Raw genomic sequence first — 17169 nt, forward strand, 5'->3', positions numbered from 1 at the left:
TGAAGCTGTTGCTTCACAGGATACATGGATTTGGCACTCATTCTTCGGAATGGCTGGCTCGCACAATGACATCAATGTGCTTCAGCGCTCTCCGGTGTTTGATAGGCTAGCGTACGGTCAGTCCCCTGATGTGGATTTTGAGATCAATGGCCACCACTACACCAAGGGGTACTACCTTGCTGATGGTATCTATCCACCTTGGGCTACACTCGTGAAGACAATCCGAAAACCCAACTCAGTGCAGGAGGCAAGGTTTGCCAAAGAGCAGGAGGCAGCCCGGAAAGATGTCGAGCGGGCGTTTGGCATCCTCCAAGCTCATCAGACACCCTGTCAGAGCCTGGGATGTGCAAACTCTGTGGGAGGTGATGACCGCATGTGTAATCATGCATAACATGATTGTTGAGGTAGAGCGGGATGATTCACTCTATGATAATGACTGGGAGGGCCAGGGCGTGGTGGTTCCTCCTCTACGTGGCGCGGCATCATTCCAGGAAGTTCTTCATGCACACCATGAAATTCGAGATCTAGCTGTACACAACCAGCTGCAGCCAGATTTGATCGAGCACGTCTGGCAGCATGCAGGCAACAATGCTGCAAACAACAATGATGAAGGAAATCCGGAAGCCTAGATCATTTGTATCGTTTTTTCATTTTTTTTTTTTGAATAATACTTTATCCTTCATTACGTGGACAATGTAATGTGTAATAAATTTTGAGCATTTGAACTATTTTATATATTTTCTACAATTTATTTTGTGTTTTTATAGTGGATTTACAAGAAAAAGTACTGTACGGGGCTGCGACCCAAACCTGCCGTGTTGGGTGCATGGCGCGACCCAAACGGACGCGCGGACGCGGGGCTCCGTCCACGCGTCCGCTCGGCCACCCAAACGGCCCAAAACGGACGGCCCAGCGCGTCCGTTTGGGTCAGCCGGTTGGAGATGCCCTTAGACCGGAGCTATCCGCTTTGTTTCATGCATCGTGGATCATGATTTTGTTCTTGCACACCCTTCTAAGCATGTCGCTGCGACCGCCCCCACCATGCGGACAGGGCCTCGCCACTGATCCAGCACTGTGCCACCTCTATGTTGGTCCACGCAACCGGATGAGTCTGTAGACGGTGCCTCAGTGGTTTGCATCCCCATCGACACAGGCAATTGAGAGGCTAAAGTAGAGTATTTTGAGATTGCGAGCTTGTCGAAGCTATACTAAGTTCAGGTGAAGCAGTGGTTGGAGCCCATTTTGGCGAGGATGGGTCTTTCCCTCGCGTTCGGCTATAACAGAAACCCTCGAATCTAGAGCTGTTTGGCGTTCCAATCTAGTTCCAACAATGCAATTCTCAGACCGAGAAAGGGGAACTGCTTAACGTTGCATATTAGAACTCATTAAAGCCAGATTCACATTATTGTTCTCAATAAAAGGAATGAGAGAACCTCCAATAAAAAAATATTAGAAAGGAAAAATATTTCTAACATGAATCTGTTCCCATGCAATAGTCAGGAATTCCTGGAACAACCTGCTCTTCCTGAATACCTTGATTCAAGGACAAAGAATTTCCTGCTACTATCATATAATATGCCTTGTGCTTCTGGTTGTCGATAGGTACGCGGTGCCACTAGTCACAACCATGTCAGATAGAGTCAAGGGCATGCGGTGGAAGACGTTGTCCTTGTAGTGCACTGGCTTGATGCCCTTGATGGCCATCTCGTTCGTGCACTGGGCACAAAAGTTCTCCGTCGTGCCATGGGCTTGTTCATGTGCAGCTCCGGTATAAGGCGACCGGTAGGAGCGCAGTTGCATGTCCTATTAACGAAGAGGCTCAGGTTCAGCATCTCATTCGGGAACCGCAGATAGAGCGGTGGCAGCTTTTGGTCGACACTTCCCTCACATCCACCCCATCACACTTCCATGAGCTTTCCGAGGGTGCCGCCAAGGGAGGGCGCTGCGGAGGATGATTGGGGCAGGGCACTGGTGGAGTGGCGAAGGCGGGGGTGGTAGAAGGCAAAGAAAACAACATGTGAAATTGCAATTAACCCCTTCAGGTTTGAGAAAAAACGGCCCTAGGATTAATACTAATGAACTGCCAAAAATAACCCTAATGACTAAATATAATACACGGATTTGGTTGTTCTGATATAATATGAACCGTTGGATCACAAAAATAAGTGAACCAAAATTATTTGATGCACTGTAGAAGGACTCTAGTTTAAAATTTGAATATTAGTCGATGATAATTCAGACCCACGACAAGCCAGCGTTGTATAACGGCGAGGAGACGAGACAAGAAAGACACGTAGCGGCGGCGATGGCCTCTCCACGCCGACGTGGGGGACGGCGGACGGGCTCTCCCCTCCTCGACGCACGCGGCGGCGGCCGGCGCGGATGGTGATGGGCGGCGGCGGCTCTTGCGCCGCGGTCTCACCCTCCCCTCCACAGGCTTCCACCCGCGGCACACCGGCAGGGGCTGGTGATGGACGGCGGCCAGGCCCTCGGCCTGTGCCATGCCCTCCCCCGCCTCTCGTCGGTGCATGGAGGCGATCTCGGGCTTTTTCCGCGTCACGAAGGCGCCCGGGGCAGCAGCCTTGGGTTCGACGGAGGAGGTGGCTCTCTTCTACGTCGGAGAGGGTCGGCCTGCGGTTGGTGGTGGTGGATCTTTTGATCTATCACCGCGGTCCGGCGGCGAGATGGAGGGGCATGGAAGCCGGCGATGGTCTCGCCGGTGGAGGGTTGGATTGGCCAGCCCGGGATGGTCGCCGACGTGGGGGTCCGACCTGTATAAAGGTGGCAGTCCTAGGGCCTCTCTTGCGTGAAGAGGAGGACCTACCGGAGGCCTGGACTCGTGATCTGGCCGGGGGGTTGAGTTCCGGAAGGCTCCACCGGCGAATGTAACAGGCTTTGCCTGGAGTTTGCTGGATCGGAGATATTCGGTCGTGCACACCCATGTTTTTATTCCGACCATTTGGTTCTGGAGGGAGCGGCGCGAAGCTCTTTTTCTGTGTTGACATCAAGTGACTATGGATCCATGATGAAAGTCGGAAGAAGAGAATTTCATGAAGGCCAGAGGGGAGGACTAGCTAAGGGAGGTTCAAGTCTTCGCGCTGTTGAGAGACTTGCTTGGTGTTTCGGGCTTCACAACAGCGGTATGAAAGTAGGGGTGACAACACAGGTGAAGTGCAGAGTCCTACCTTTCAGGGTGAAAACCCAAGGTCTGGCCTTGACTGGTTGTGTCTGGCAATGGTCTTGGTGGAGGCATTGTTTTGAGAGCGGGGACTATCTTCAGGGTGAAAATCTAAGATCTTTGATCGGGCGACGATGGTGTTTGAACATTGTTCCCTTCTTGGAGGCGTCGTTTTTGGAGAGTCTGTAATTTAGGTGTTGTCTTGGCGGTGGATGTATTGTTGTTGTTAGACCCGAGATACTGTAGCGGGATTTTTGTTTCTTAGTTTTCTTTTCCTTCTTTTTGGCTGTGTGCATCTGTAGTGCCATTAGGGTGGTGCGTTGTTGCAGAGGCTGAGTGTAATTGGTATCTTATTGATATTAATATATTCCCTTTATAAAAAAAAAAAAATCTCACGTGCCAGATCGAACCAGCATCAGACTGTTGCAAAAACAAAACAAAGCGACACACATGATTAAAAAGAAAGAAGAGGAATCAACACAAGATACGATGGGCACGCGAGAATTGGTTGAATAATTGTCGGGTAAAAGAGAATACTCCCTCCGTCTCAGATTAACAGGCGCGCACGTAGTTTAAGAAATTGCTTTGACCATTATTTTAGTCAATAAAATATAAAATATATGGCACAAAAATTATATCATTGGAAAGCTTTTTTGCATACGAATCTAACGATATATATTTTGTAGACATAAAAGTTATATTTTATTGACCAAATCAATGGTCAAAGTTTATCTTGAACTGCGTGCGTGCCCGTTAAACCGAAACGGAGGTAGTACAATAATTACGCAGTAGCATCAATAGTCAAAACACTCATCAGAGTGTGCTTGCCTTTAAGTAGTGCGTCTGTACATAGCTCCATGATGCTCCTGATAGCTTTTACTACAGGGTCCATGATCTTTATTACTACCTCTATTCCATTAATCAAGGGATATTACATATCTTTGTCAATAGATCCGCCTTATGATATATTTTCTTAAACTAATCATATTGGGAAGTAACATAGAGTAGTAAATGCACACACTAAATGGATGACTGATTGTTGATCACCTATCTCACTAGAGTGATTGTTGATCACCTATCTCACTAGAATAAAAGAATCATGAACATCAGGTTTTAGCTCAACTCAAACATATCATGACAGCTTAGCGGTGCAAGTGTAACTATTAATTGTTGAAAGGAAATCCAATAACGAGACTTAACAGATATGTAAATGATTCAAGCTATATCAAATATATTCTTCTATGTAAATTTAGCCAGTAAGGACTCATCCGAGATGCTCAAGAAAACCACATCGCTGCTATATTCCTGATTACTTCAGCCATTAGAGTACACTGGGAACAGCTAATGTTTAAAGGTAGGACCAGTTTGCTTCTTGGGATGAACCAGCTACTACAAAAAAAAGGTGGCGGATAAACTGCTTCAGCGTCTCTTCTTGCTTCCTTTTGCAGCACCAGATTTCGACGGGCTGGCAACCAGGTAGATGAACGCGCCAACAAAGGAAACAACAGATGCCAGCGGCCCATATTTCCCGACAGCTCTCTGCAGAAAGATGGTTTGTTAGTGTGCGCTAAATGATGTTTCTGCCTTCCTACTTGGACGTAACTAATAAGTGGGTCCATGAAAAGAGTATGACGAAATTACCTTGGCCTGAAAGGTCCAAGTGGCAAAGGTGGATATCGAGAAGTGAAGTGTCAGCACCAAAGATATAGCAATTCAAACATTAGAATCATGAAAGGTTTTAGTCTTAAACTGAATGCAGTGATATGGCTACTAACCAATTCAAACTTCTGCTGTGGAGGTCTCTCGGCGAGGATATCAAATGGAAGGACGGGCGTCGAGTAGGCCTCCTTGTAAGAGAAAATAAGCTCTTTAAGCTCAAGGAACAGAACATTACAGAATAACAAAGTAGGTAATGATATTAGTATAGTAAGTATTACCAAGCAAAGCTCATCAAGTTCAGCCACTAACTACTAATAATGGAACTGTCAATGAGATAACTGGTATATACAGTAACCAATTCTCGCAATATGCCACTTAAGTTCCCTAGTACAAACAAGCTGTCTCTACATGTAACTAATCGTACAAATAATCACCAAGTGTAGACCTACTATGTAAAAAAAACCATGTAGAAGAAGAAGCAAACCTGAAGTGCAGCCTTTGTGGGAACACGGTACTTGATAACGGCAGGAGAACCCTGAAACCTGCCCTGCACCTTGGTCTCCAAGACAAAGTGGTGGGACGCAGTAGAACCGCTGAAAGTACAAAAGGTACATCGTCATGGGTAAATCCTAGTATGGCAATGGAAAGACAATACTGGGCAATACTGGGGTGTGTACTGACGGCTCAAGCTTTTCCACTATCTTCGATGTGCTTCCAGAGACAAGATCAAATGCTTCCTGTGGCCAAGAGTCATCGTTCAGGCTGACGTCGTAGGCAGTCCTGGGAAATCATAATTCACATTAAGTATGTGCTGATGCTGATGGGAAATGAAATGAAGGCGTTTGCTTTTTATACACATGAAAGGTAAGGTGCAGACGTAAATTTGTACATGATAATGAGCAGCCCATCTACAAATGCAACACAATTTTGGCTTCATGGTTATCTAGCATTAAGTGCGGGGAACATATGCTGTGGCATAAGTCTCGGATGCTAATGTTGGTCAGCAAAAAACTAATGAAGACCATAAAATGGAGATGCACAGCACTGAAATAGACTTTAACCGACTGTTAAAATTGATTAAAGAAACAGTGGAGACGGAAATCAGACCTTAAAGTATCATAGTGGGTATAATTATCTAGTTGATTTATCCACTCGGCGTTCAGTTCCCTCATTTCGGATATTTTTCGAAAAGGGGAAGCCCCAGCCTCCGTCATTTCAGGTACAATACTACAATTCCAAGTTTCTAACTACACGTATAGTTGGACAGATGAATCTAACCAACTTTCAACATGATATGACCAGGACTTGATGTAACACTGTTTGCTAGAATTCACCTAGTATCTAACCACTTTCGCCAATTCTTTCAGACGAACAGGGCAAGCATGCTCCACCCCAAAATTTTCAGTGGATCTGGTAAAAAACCAGCCAGGATTCCCAGTAACGAAAACTCTGCAATCTACAACACCTAAACACAAGTGCAGTTCTGGCTTTGAACACATCCCAGTCACAACATCGACCAAGATTTCAGACAAGACGAACTCGCAACCAAGTGGTAGATGATGTGCGAAACGTAGCCGAAGCGCGAAATCCGTGAGCTAAACCGCGGGATCTGGCCGGCCGGACCAGATCCCGGAGATCGAGGGAGGGAGGGACTCACGCGGATCCCTGGTTGTAGAGGTCGAGGGTGACGGCGAGGCGCTCGACGCCGGGCCCGGGGCGGGACAGCTTGACGCTCTTGTGCGCCACCACGAACGGCGCGTCCCCCGCCGCCGCGGCGAGGAGGGAGAGGAGCACGGCGGCGGCGAGGAGGAGGGATCGACGCGCCATCGCTTCTTGGGTGGAGGGACCGAGGAATTGTTCGCTCTGTTTTTTTGTATCTCTCTGAAGTACACAGGGTTAGTAGGCCCACTTCTTTTCAGCTTGTGGAGAAGTTTCTTTCCACTGTCAACAAGCCTGGATCCAAAAAAAAAATTATTCTGGCTTATAATTCAAATTTGGCCTAACTAAATTATAATCTGGAGCAAGTTATTCTAGAGAATCTGGTGGGGAGAAGCTTCTCCAAGAAGCCCAAAAGACAAAAGACGACCAACACATGGGGTACAGATTTTTGGCTCTAAGCCCTATCAACTCTAAAAATTCTGAAAATAAAAGTTTTTAATTTTCTTAAAAAAACAAATGTAGCCAATGCTATATCCCATCGACGTGAAAAATATCAGTTTAAAATACTTTGTATTATGAACTACACAAAACCACAAAAGTTTGGTACTAGTATGCATATTTTCAAATCTTCAAATTTTATTAGATTTTGTCATTTTTGTGTTGCCATAATACAACGAATTTCCAATAGGTTTTCTCAAAATTTGCAAATATGCTTTTAGAATTTTTGAAAATAAAGAGATGGAGTCAAATACACTTTTCACTACACATGTAGATTATTTCACTGGAATAAAGGGAAATCAAACAATTCAGAGATGGGGACTCCCGCCACCGTGGCAGCACACGAGCGGGGGCTGATGGCGGCGTTTGGGTTTGGCCCATGGCGTTCATATACTAGCTCCATCAGATGGGTCGAGCCCTCAGCGGCGTCACTGCCTCATGAGCTCCGCGAAAGCACTAGATTTTCTCAAAATTCACCCCCCTTGATGAATGTCGACGCATGCGCTCGGCTTCAACGCTATCATTGTGTCATCTGCGAAAGCACTAGTTCATCTGGCACTGCTAGGTGACGCAGCACAATGACATCAACAACAATTGGCGGGGGCATGCGTCGACATCCAGCAAGGATGTGGAATTGGTGCGGGTTTACCACTTGTTTGTTCCTGCTTTACAGGACCAGGGCTGATGAAGGGTGTTAACAAGATCAGTCTCAAGGATGGGGCACCAAAGTTGATGAAGATGGTGGTTGATGTGTCGAAGAGAGGCTTTGTGAGTCATGATCGTTTCCCGATGATGCTCGAAGATTGAGCTGGTGATATTCATGTTTCAAGAAAGTTTGTGGAGAAGAGACCTAGAGGCAAATTCCGATGGTTCTCGATCTTAGTTTTGTTACACACTCGTGGTACTTGGCTTTAGTTTTCCGAGTTCTAGTGGTAGCAGGTTTTTGCGTTGCAGGGATATTCTTCCATAGGTCATAATCTTCCACAGATTCAAGCACCATATTGCATTATACATGACGCCCTTTGTATATACCTAGCCAAGCAAACAGACAATTCTTCCATGACTAGTGCATACAATCGATGCTTTCAAGTATCCCAAGGAATCCTATCGCTGCATTTTGGGTCATGATCCTTGCAGTCTCTTCTTCAGTTGGCCCTCTCAAGTAGTATTTACCAAATTTTTCCACCACAGTTCGGCAAAACATGTACATGCACTCAATGGCAGTAGACTCACTCATGCGAAGGTAATCGTCATGTCCTGTGTATCGGCAGGTGCTCCGTATGCAAGCATCCCCATGGCGGCGGTGCTCTTCTGAATCGACGAGAACCCGACCGTGCGAACAAAGTCGTCCTTCAGCTTGAAGTAGGAGTCGAACTCTCGACCGCCGTGGAGGATATTCATGAACAAATCCTTGCTCATCTGATATCGGCGTCAAAATATTTTCAGCATGTGTTGCCCCATCGCGAAGTATTCGTTGTGCAGCATGGTATGCCCCTCCATCCTCTACCGGAGCTTCAACTTCTTTCTTCCCGCCTTTAAACCTCCACGGCACGGCCTCTTCCTCTTCTCCGCATCGGCGTCAAGCATGTTTTGCAGGGACGCGATGATTGACAAATGCTCCCGAATATCGTCGTCGAAGGCTTGCTCGTCCTTTATCATTAGGACGATCATCTCGTCATCTCTATCCATGTCTGAAGCAAAATAAATGGTTAAAATTCATCCGCGGCAAAGGAGGCAACGAACAGCGACCTGTCACGCCTACCAGACAAGCCGTCGAACACCTTCTGTGCGTGGAGGAGGGGCGGATTAGCCGGCGTGTTCTGGGACGCGTGGGCGAAGCAATGGCGGCGAAAAGGACGGCGAGGGAGCCAGCCTTCACGACGGTGCCCGACTCAGGAGAGATTGGCCGTCGATACGGTCGGCAAATCGAGCGGCGGCGGAGGGGTGGGAGGCGCGGGAAGGGAGGTGCGACGAGAAATAAAAGGCGGGAACCAACCGTTCTGGATTTGGTTGCCGACAGTTGAGCACCCACCTCGCTTCTCGTTCTGTTCGGCACGCCCGAGCGTCCTCTGTGAAGCGGGGACATGCTCGGGACCAGACAACGTATTGAACCACGCCAGGTGAAAAAGGACTTCAGAGCGCGCAACTGTAGACGATAAAATGTCCATCGCGTTCCAAAAATCTTTGGAGAGGACCCTACTAGAAATGCTCTTACACTTGCTCATAACGTGGAGAAGGATGCAGACACTCGACACACCGGGCGGTTGACCTTAGGTACTTTCAAGCATTGTGCTCTTCGGTCTTTAAGCCAGAAATCTTTGCATGCATGGCTGCACTCGTATCCATCCATGCTCACCCATCTTTCCTCCAATTGCATATGAGCCGAGCGAGCCAACGAGGCCCCAAATTAAGCATCCATCCATGGAGCAGCTCCGTCAGGTGGGCGAGGCCCTCGGCGGCGTCGCCGCCCTCATGGCCTTCCACCACGAGCTCCGCGTCAACCCGCGCCAATGCCGCCTCCTGGCCGACGCATGCGCGCTCGCATTCGACGCCGTCGCCGCCGAGGTGCGCGCCCACCTCCGCTTCGACGACCGCCTCGTCGGCAGGTGGAGGCCCCTCGAGTCCCCGCTCCGCGAGCTCCAGCGCGCCGTCCGCGACGCCGATCACTACATCCGGCACTGCCTCGGCGACACGCACGGCGGCGGCAATACCAGCTGGTGGGCGCGCGCGGTCGTGGCCACGCATGGCGTCGAGTGCGTTGAGCTGCACATGCACAGCCTCCTCTGGTGCGTCGCCGTCGTGCTCGAGGCCGTCGAGGTTGCCGCGGAGGCCGCCGCGTCGTCCGACCCCGATGAGCTCGCCCGAAGCCGGACGCTCTTTGGTAGAGATTACGACAAAGATCTCATTGATCCGGCCCTGTTCCGGCGAAGCAAGGTCGGCATGGCATACTTGTCCACGCAAGAGCTCATCGCCCGGTTGGACACGGCGTGGAAGGAGGACAGGTGGCTCCTCTCCCAGCTGCTCGACGAAATGAAACAAGGCTCCTCCAAGCCGATGTCACGGCACGAGCACCGGCTCGCCGACCTCCTAGCCGCGCCACGTGGAAAGCTGCACCCGGCATCCGCGCTCCTCGCCGGCGGCGACTTCCACATACGGCGGCGCCTGGGCGGCAGCCTCAAGGAGGCGCAGTGGATGGGGGAGGCCATCGCCGTGAAGCATTACATCGGGGTGGACGCCGACGACGCCGCGGTCTGCGCCGAGATCGCGCTGCTCACCTCCGTGGCGCACCCGAACGTGGCGCACTGCCGGTACTGCTTCCACGACGAGGAGAAGCGCGAGGCGTTCCTGGTCATGGACCAGCTCATGGGCAAGGACCTCGGGTGCTACGTCAAGGAGGTGACCGGCGGCGGCAAGCGGACGCCGCGCGCGCCGCTCCCGCTCGTCGTCGTCGTGGACACGATGCTGCAGATCGCGCGCGGCATGGAGCACCTCCACTCAAAGAATATATACCACGGCGACCTCAACCCGTCCAACGTGCTCGTCAAGCAGAGGCACGGCGCCGCCGACGGGTACGTGATCATCAAGGTCGCCGGGTTCGGCGGCCACTCCGCCGCCACAGCGACTAGCCCCGCCCGGAAGGCGTCGCATGCCACCGCCGGAACAAACGCAAACGCAAACGCCAATGGCAGTGGCAATGGCGGTGCGAACCCATGCATATGGTACGCGCCGGAGGTACTGGAGAACGACGAGGCCGCGGCGCGGCGCACGGAAAAGGCCGACGCGTATAGCTTCGGCATGATTTGCTTCGAGCTGATCACCGGCAAGATCCCGTTCGAGGACAACCACCTGCAGGGGGACAACATGAGCAAGAACATCCGCGCCGGCGAGAGGCCGCTGTTCCCGTTCCAGGCGCCCAAGTACCTCACCGGCCTCACCAGGCGCTGCTGGCACGCCGACCCGGCGCAGCGCCCGTCCTTCAGCTCCATCTGCCGCGTGCTACGCTACGTCAAGCGGTTCCTCGTCCTGAACCCGGAGCAGCATGATGCGCCGGCGCCGGCGGTGGACTACCTCGACATGGACGCGATGCTGCAGAGGAAGCTCCCGGCGTGGCAGGGCAGCGCGTCGGCGCCTCGCGTGTCCGACGTGCCGTTCGAGATGTACGCGTACAGGGTGATGGAGAAGGAGAAGGGCAAGGCGGCACCCGGGATCCTGCACATCTCCGACTCCGGCAGCGACGGGAACTCGCTGTGCGGGGACGAGAGCGTCCATAGCGCCGCGACGCTGCCAGACATTGCTGAGACAGCCTCGCCCACCACCTGGTCGAGATCGCTGTCGGCGAGGAGCAGCGGCAGCGGCAGCGGCAGGATGCCGCCGGCGCTGTCGTCGCCGCGAAGGCCGGCTGGCAGGGCGGCCGCCGCCAAAGCAGGCAAGTGAGACTGTAGCTACCTACATCGCTACTGGGACGATGATGCTGATAATGGCGTGCGTTCGTGCGTCTCGCTGCAGGACCGCCGCAGAAGTCGAGGTCGATGGGGGTGGTACGGCAGCCGCTGCCGCAGCTGCAGGTCATCCGACGTACGCCGAGGATAATGTCCGACGGGCAGTTGCAAGCGGCTGTGATTCCACAATCCCGCCGGCGTGGGAACGGTGGTCACGCTTCAGACTCGGAATTAGCCTAGAAATGCAAATGCCAGATTGTATCTTGACGACTACTTGCCCTACATAGAACCAGATAGATCCAAGCTCCAGATGAAATCCAGTAGAACAATTTCACAAGTATAGCAACCATTTACAGCAGTGAGCATTTCTTCACTTTGGCTGCAAGCAATTGGATCTTCGTTGTATGCGTTTGAAAAACAAATGAAAACAGGCAAAGAAAATGTTCAGATAGCACTGATGTCATTAAGTTTTCCTACCTTAAAACTATCAGTATATATAACGGCAGCAGCAACAAACAAACTAGAAACAGTGTTGAAGATGAAAAAACGGCAAAATCCACTATTAGCAGCACACAGCATGCAAGCTTATGTTTCAATCTCAATACATCGTTCCTCACTGAATAAGACTTTATGAGTTAGGCAAATGCTTTTAATGCTTTACAGCCAACTTATTATTTCCTCGAGAGAGTGCGGCAACAATTAGGATCTGGAACCAGTAGTAGGATATATCGACAAGGGCTGAGAGGGCCTTATGCTGAATGGAGCCTCGGGTCCTATTGTCCTTCTACTCGCCCTGCCTAACAAAAAAAGAACTCTCAACACCTACAAAAATAGAAGTTGATAACGACCAGGACGGATAACTAAGCCCAGTTCTTCAGTCTATCCTCATCTCTACTCCTAGAACATCCTTCACAGCCTCGTACGTGACGAAAGCAATGGCGATGGATGGCACCACCTGAAGATACAAAGCAGGGGCACAAAATTAGAAACAGCATTCAGATATCAAGGAAGCTCAGACATTTGCATTTTTTTTATAAGAAAGATTACCTTCACTGAGTTGGGCACAAGACCCTTGTACAAAGCACCAAATCCTTCGTGGCGAACAGTTTTCCTGAATGCATCGACCATTCCATTGTACTGCAGTGCCTCTTTGCCTTCTCCAGTAATAATAGAGGCAGCATGGTTCCAACCGACCATCTGCATTCTTCTCCTGACAACATCAAGAGGGTATGCCACAGTCTGGCCTATGGTTCCGGCCACAGCTCCACATCCAAGCCTTGTGACTACATGCAACTCATTATTATCTGCTAGTCCAAATGCATTTGTCCGGAGGATCCAGTCCTTCAGAGACTCGTATACAGCAAAGTTAAGGCCAACATAAGGGACCTGCAAGAAGAAAAATAAGTATAAAGCGATAAGAACCCATTGGCAAGACACAGCACACAAATAATATTTCTAGTTAAGAGGAACCTACAACTCCAATCACTGATGGAAGCCACCCTCTGTATAAAGCACGGAAGCCTTCTTCACGGTAAACTGTGCCCAATGCATGAAACATACCACGGTACTGGTAAGGAGACTTATCTGTCTGCAAATTGAGATGATAATCTCCATTAAAATAGCAGATGGAATGAAATATAACCACACAATAATTTATATTCAACTATGGACAGTCAGAGTATCACGAGGCAATGAAAACTAAACAGTACCTGAACAGTAATCCTACCCCTAACCATATCCATGGGATAAGTAGCAGACATGGCTATGATACCAGCACAGGCTCCAGCCCCAAGGCGCAGTACTGGAGTAAGCTGAGCATTCTCTGTTCAACATAATTAACAACTGATGAATTGTTGAATCCAGATATTTCCATTACTCAACATCTATATGCATGACAAGAATCCCTCAAAAAATGTACGCAATGCAGTCAAACATGAATAATTCACTTGCCATGAAGCAGAGCAAGTTAAGTCTGATATTGAGCAACGAAGCTAATGAACCGTATGTCCAATTATGGATTGGATTATAATACAAAAGACATTTTCATGTCCAATTTGGTGAGCAACAAGCTCATTTAGGCCTCAAGCAATGACAGAAGTTGGCGTTGAAGGAAAACATGGTTGGATAAAAGGCCATGTAGGTTAAGAAATTAATGTTGTGTATAAAAACATACTACTAGGACTAAGAATTCACACATTACTGATACTTCCATTTCCTGCATCCAATTTGTAAACTTTTTTGCAACAAAGACAATATAGTGCTTGGATTTGGTGAAATCAAATCCCTATAAAATTGAATAGAAAAATACTTCACAGTTCCATAACTTCTTGTAGTTGATGGACAGGCCATCAATGCTATGAGGTGGTGCAGCCGAGTTAACAAATTCCGATGACAATACAGGTATAGCTGTCATATTAGACATGACAGAGACTAGAATAACAGGTGGTATAACAGTTTGTCACATATGCACGTCTAAAAAATGAAGATGCAGAACACTGGAAACTAATCTGTGTAGTGCGGAAGAAGGGAACAAGACATTACCATCCCCAGTCTGTTGTCGGTACAGATACAAAACACCCCTGCAAATTGGATACAGAAAGGAAATAACACATTAAATATTGTAACATGAAAATTGACATGTAAATATGTGAGTAAAACTGAAATGCTTCTAACCAATTTCAGGTCAAAACAGTCTCATCATGCAACAGATAAAAGTTCTGCAAAGTGCAAACTACAAATAACTAGGTGGTAGCACAGCAAGAAGTTGTGCAAGGCAAGAGTAATTGCAAACAAGAACACACCTTGATGCTTGCTCATAACTGAAGAACTTGACAGCAGAATTTGGGACAATCCTAGCACAATTCGTCCCATTGCCCTTAAAGAGTCCACGAAGGCCTTCGGTTCTCCATATATACTTCAGCCCTTGAACTGTACCATTGTACTTGATACTGTGAGGATTTTGAACCTGCGTTAAGCAAGGTAACATAAGTCAGTGGTCCAACTGAACTATTTTAACCAAACCTACCCTTTTCATACAAAGTACACACGTATAGATAATTTTAGTAACGGAGCTATTGGGGTCCAATAACAAGTGCGACCTGACTACTTTAAGCATTATTATTCCCAATTATTCAGTACTGAAAGAGGGAGCAATGAATGTGCACTGCAAGAGGCTAGTTTTAATTTCCTCCACAAATTCGACAAGGTACTAGAATTGTTACATGTGGTTATAAATAGCTATGTATGAGATAAACCATGGATTTGGTTTATAATACAGAGAACATAGCGAATACAATGATATGGTAGATATATAGCTTGCATCATATCTACGTTAACTGATATCAAATAAGAGAAGAAACTATTGAAACAAACAAACAAACAAATACTATTAATTTAGCCAAGTAATCTTGATGTCATACTACATGGTTTACAGAACAACTTAGGAAAAACTAACACAAGGACAAACCTGTCAATGAAGAAAAACCAAAACATGCTACAAGTCTAAACAAGATAAAAGAAAAATCAAGACATAAGAAACTCACCTGAAGCAGGATCTTCAATCGCTCAAGAGGAGCAACAGCAGTCCTTGATCTGTGAGAAACAATAAAGTTAACAAGACTCATAAGTATGCATAGCTACCATTTCAATGACGAAGTAATTGGCAATCTAAGTTTCTAACGTTTTATGTCTGCATCAAGTAAGCAATGTTCCCAAGTGGCCAGTAAAGAAAACGAAGAATATATTCCCAGCTTTGACTTGAGGAAACTATAACAACATTTGGTAGCTAGAGTAGTACAAAAGGAAGAAGGGATCAACTCGCCATAGCATTCTACCAACTAAAATATTATGACTTTACATCAAGTTGACACAGTTACAATCAGAGGCTTGCTTTAGCGCATTTTGTAATGCAATTTTATGACATGACAAGATTCACAATATTTAAGAATGAAGAACTATCAAGACATCAAATAAAGAATGCACCAGTAGTTAAACAGACTGCAGATGATTTACTAGAAACTGGAATCGACATGTAAATATAGATCCTTAAAATCTGTGATGAATCAACATCTCAAAAGAGCAAAAAAGCAAAACCAGCTTTGATTCCAGCAAAGTATATTAACAATTGATGGCTATAGCACAAAGCAAGGAAGAAAAGATCAACTAGCCATAGTCTTGTACCATCCAAATATAGAGTATTATTACATCAAGTAACCCAGATTGGCAGTTAATGGTTGAGCTTTAGCCTTTAGATAATGGGATTCCATGACATCATGAAGATCCTTAATAATTAAGAATGTGGCGATAGTTAACGCATCAATAATTAACAGCTCAAGTAAAGAATACATCGATAATTAAGATTAGATGCATAAAGTGTGGAGAATAGACTTATTATAGGGTGTGGGCAGGGGTTTTAGCTAGTGGCCAAACAACAGCGTTTTGCAGAATAATTCTACTCGAAAGCACCTCCAATTAGACAAGCTCACGGCGCAGAATACTAGATGTGGCAATTTGATAACAATAAAAAAAGGGAAACAGAATACTAGAAATGGCAATTTGAATTACATTCGCATGACATGATGAGAAAAAGCTAATAGAACAACCCCATCTAACATTTCCGCCCCAGATTCCGTCTACCACTAGGGTTTATGTGCCGGCAAACTGATCCAGGCAAAACAATTTTAGATTAGCGTTAAGAAATGCTTTAGTGCGGAATCTGTGTGGCGTGTTGCAGATCACGGAGCGATCATGCATGTGTTCCCAGGGGAATGGTTCAGATCATGGACGAAATTGACTCATGAGATGCGAATTCCAATCGAGATGAAGACTAGCATGCAAACTGACGCGAGATCTGGGCGGAGCGCGGGGCAGGGGTTTAAGCGTTGGGAATCTCGGCGCAGATCGCCGTCACCTAACCCCGTAATCGAGTGATGCCGGATTGCAAGGCGAATTACGCACGTATACCACGAGGAAACCAACAAATTTCACGGAGGAATCGCAATTGCCCCAGGGGACTGAACGAATCCGGCACGGGGGAAACGGCAATCTAATAAACGAATCTGGCTGGGAGCCGCCGCGCGCGCGCACGGTGAGCAGGGCACGGCGAGAGCGGGGACGAATCGAACTGGGTGGAGGGATGGAGGGATGGAGGGAGGGAAGGAGGGAGAGGGTCGGGACTCACAGTCCGCCGGCGACGCCTCCTGCGAAGAGCGACTTGCATACGGTGAGGACCTGGTGTCCGGGGCCCTTGACCCCCTCGCGCGCGAGCTTGGCCTCCTCGGCCAGGTTGACGATGGTGTTGACGGCCGTGTCGCCCCTGCTCTTGCCCACCACGTCCTCCGATGCCATCTCCTCCCCTCCCGAACCCCTCTCGCCGCCCGGATCGCTCGCCCCGCCGAGGAGTGTGAGGGCGGCGGCGGGTTTGGGCCGGGGTTTTCGCGGCGGCGGCGGCGGCGCGGGTTGGGCGTGCGCGCGTGCGGCAGGGAAGAAGGCAGGCAAGTGGTGGGGGACGGCACGGGAGGTGGTGGTGGTGGTGGCTATTAACCCATTCCCGGCGTCTCGTTCCGCTTTTAGCGCACCCACTTAACCACAACGCCCTCTCCCTCACTGCCAGTAGGCCCGGATGGCAAGTGGGTCCCGATGTCATTCTGATACCGCCAGTGAGGCGCGTGCGCGCTGCATTTCTAGGTGGGATTGGTAATTTGCGGGAGGGTGTGGCCGGGCTTATCCGGGCCGTCC

General features: G+C 48.5%; 3 protein-coding genes across 3 annotated transcripts; 1 reads left to right on the top strand and 2 right to left on the bottom strand.

Annotated features, from left to right (window-relative positions):
- Positions 1-4385: 4385 nt before the first annotated feature.
- LOC127327813 (uncharacterized) lies at positions 4386-6714 on the bottom strand. The gene is made up of 6 exons (XM_051354610.2): positions 6495-6714; positions 5519-5617; positions 5322-5430; positions 4954-5025; positions 4820-4825; positions 4386-4717 (listed from the first exon to the last, which is right to left on the bottom strand). Exons 1-6 carry the CDS (start codon positions 6662-6664, stop codon positions 4598-4600), a joined length of 576 nt encoding a protein of 191 aa, XP_051210570.1. The 5' UTR covers positions 6665-6714; the 3' UTR covers positions 4386-4597.
- A 2555-nt stretch (positions 6715-9269) lies between these two features.
- LOC127340272 (uncharacterized) lies at positions 9270-11703 on the top strand. Its single transcript, XM_051366046.2, has 2 exons — positions 9270-11420; positions 11471-11703. The coding sequence occupies exons 1-2, from the start codon at positions 9317-9319 to the stop codon at positions 11671-11673; spliced, it is 2307 nt and encodes a 768-aa protein (XP_051222006.1). The 5' UTR covers positions 9270-9316; the 3' UTR covers positions 11674-11703.
- Positions 11704-11972: 269 nt separating this feature from the next.
- LOC127327814 (mitochondrial adenine nucleotide transporter ADNT1) lies at positions 11973-16830 on the bottom strand. The gene is made up of 8 exons (XM_051354611.2): positions 16613-16830; positions 14976-15024; positions 14235-14398; positions 13975-14012; positions 13143-13255; positions 12908-13021; positions 12481-12819; positions 11973-12388 (listed from the first exon to the last, which is right to left on the bottom strand). The coding sequence occupies exons 1-8, from the start codon at positions 16777-16779 to the stop codon at positions 12308-12310; spliced, it is 1065 nt and encodes a 354-aa protein (XP_051210571.1). The 5' UTR covers positions 16780-16830; the 3' UTR covers positions 11973-12307.
- Between the last annotated feature and the right edge of the window lie 339 nt (positions 16831-17169).

Source organism: Lolium perenne, chromosome 1 (assembly GCF_019359855.2).
Source record: "Lolium perenne isolate Kyuss_39 chromosome 1, Kyuss_2.0, whole genome shotgun sequence".
Classification (NCBI taxonomy): domain Eukaryota; kingdom Viridiplantae; phylum Streptophyta; class Magnoliopsida; order Poales; family Poaceae; genus Lolium; species Lolium perenne.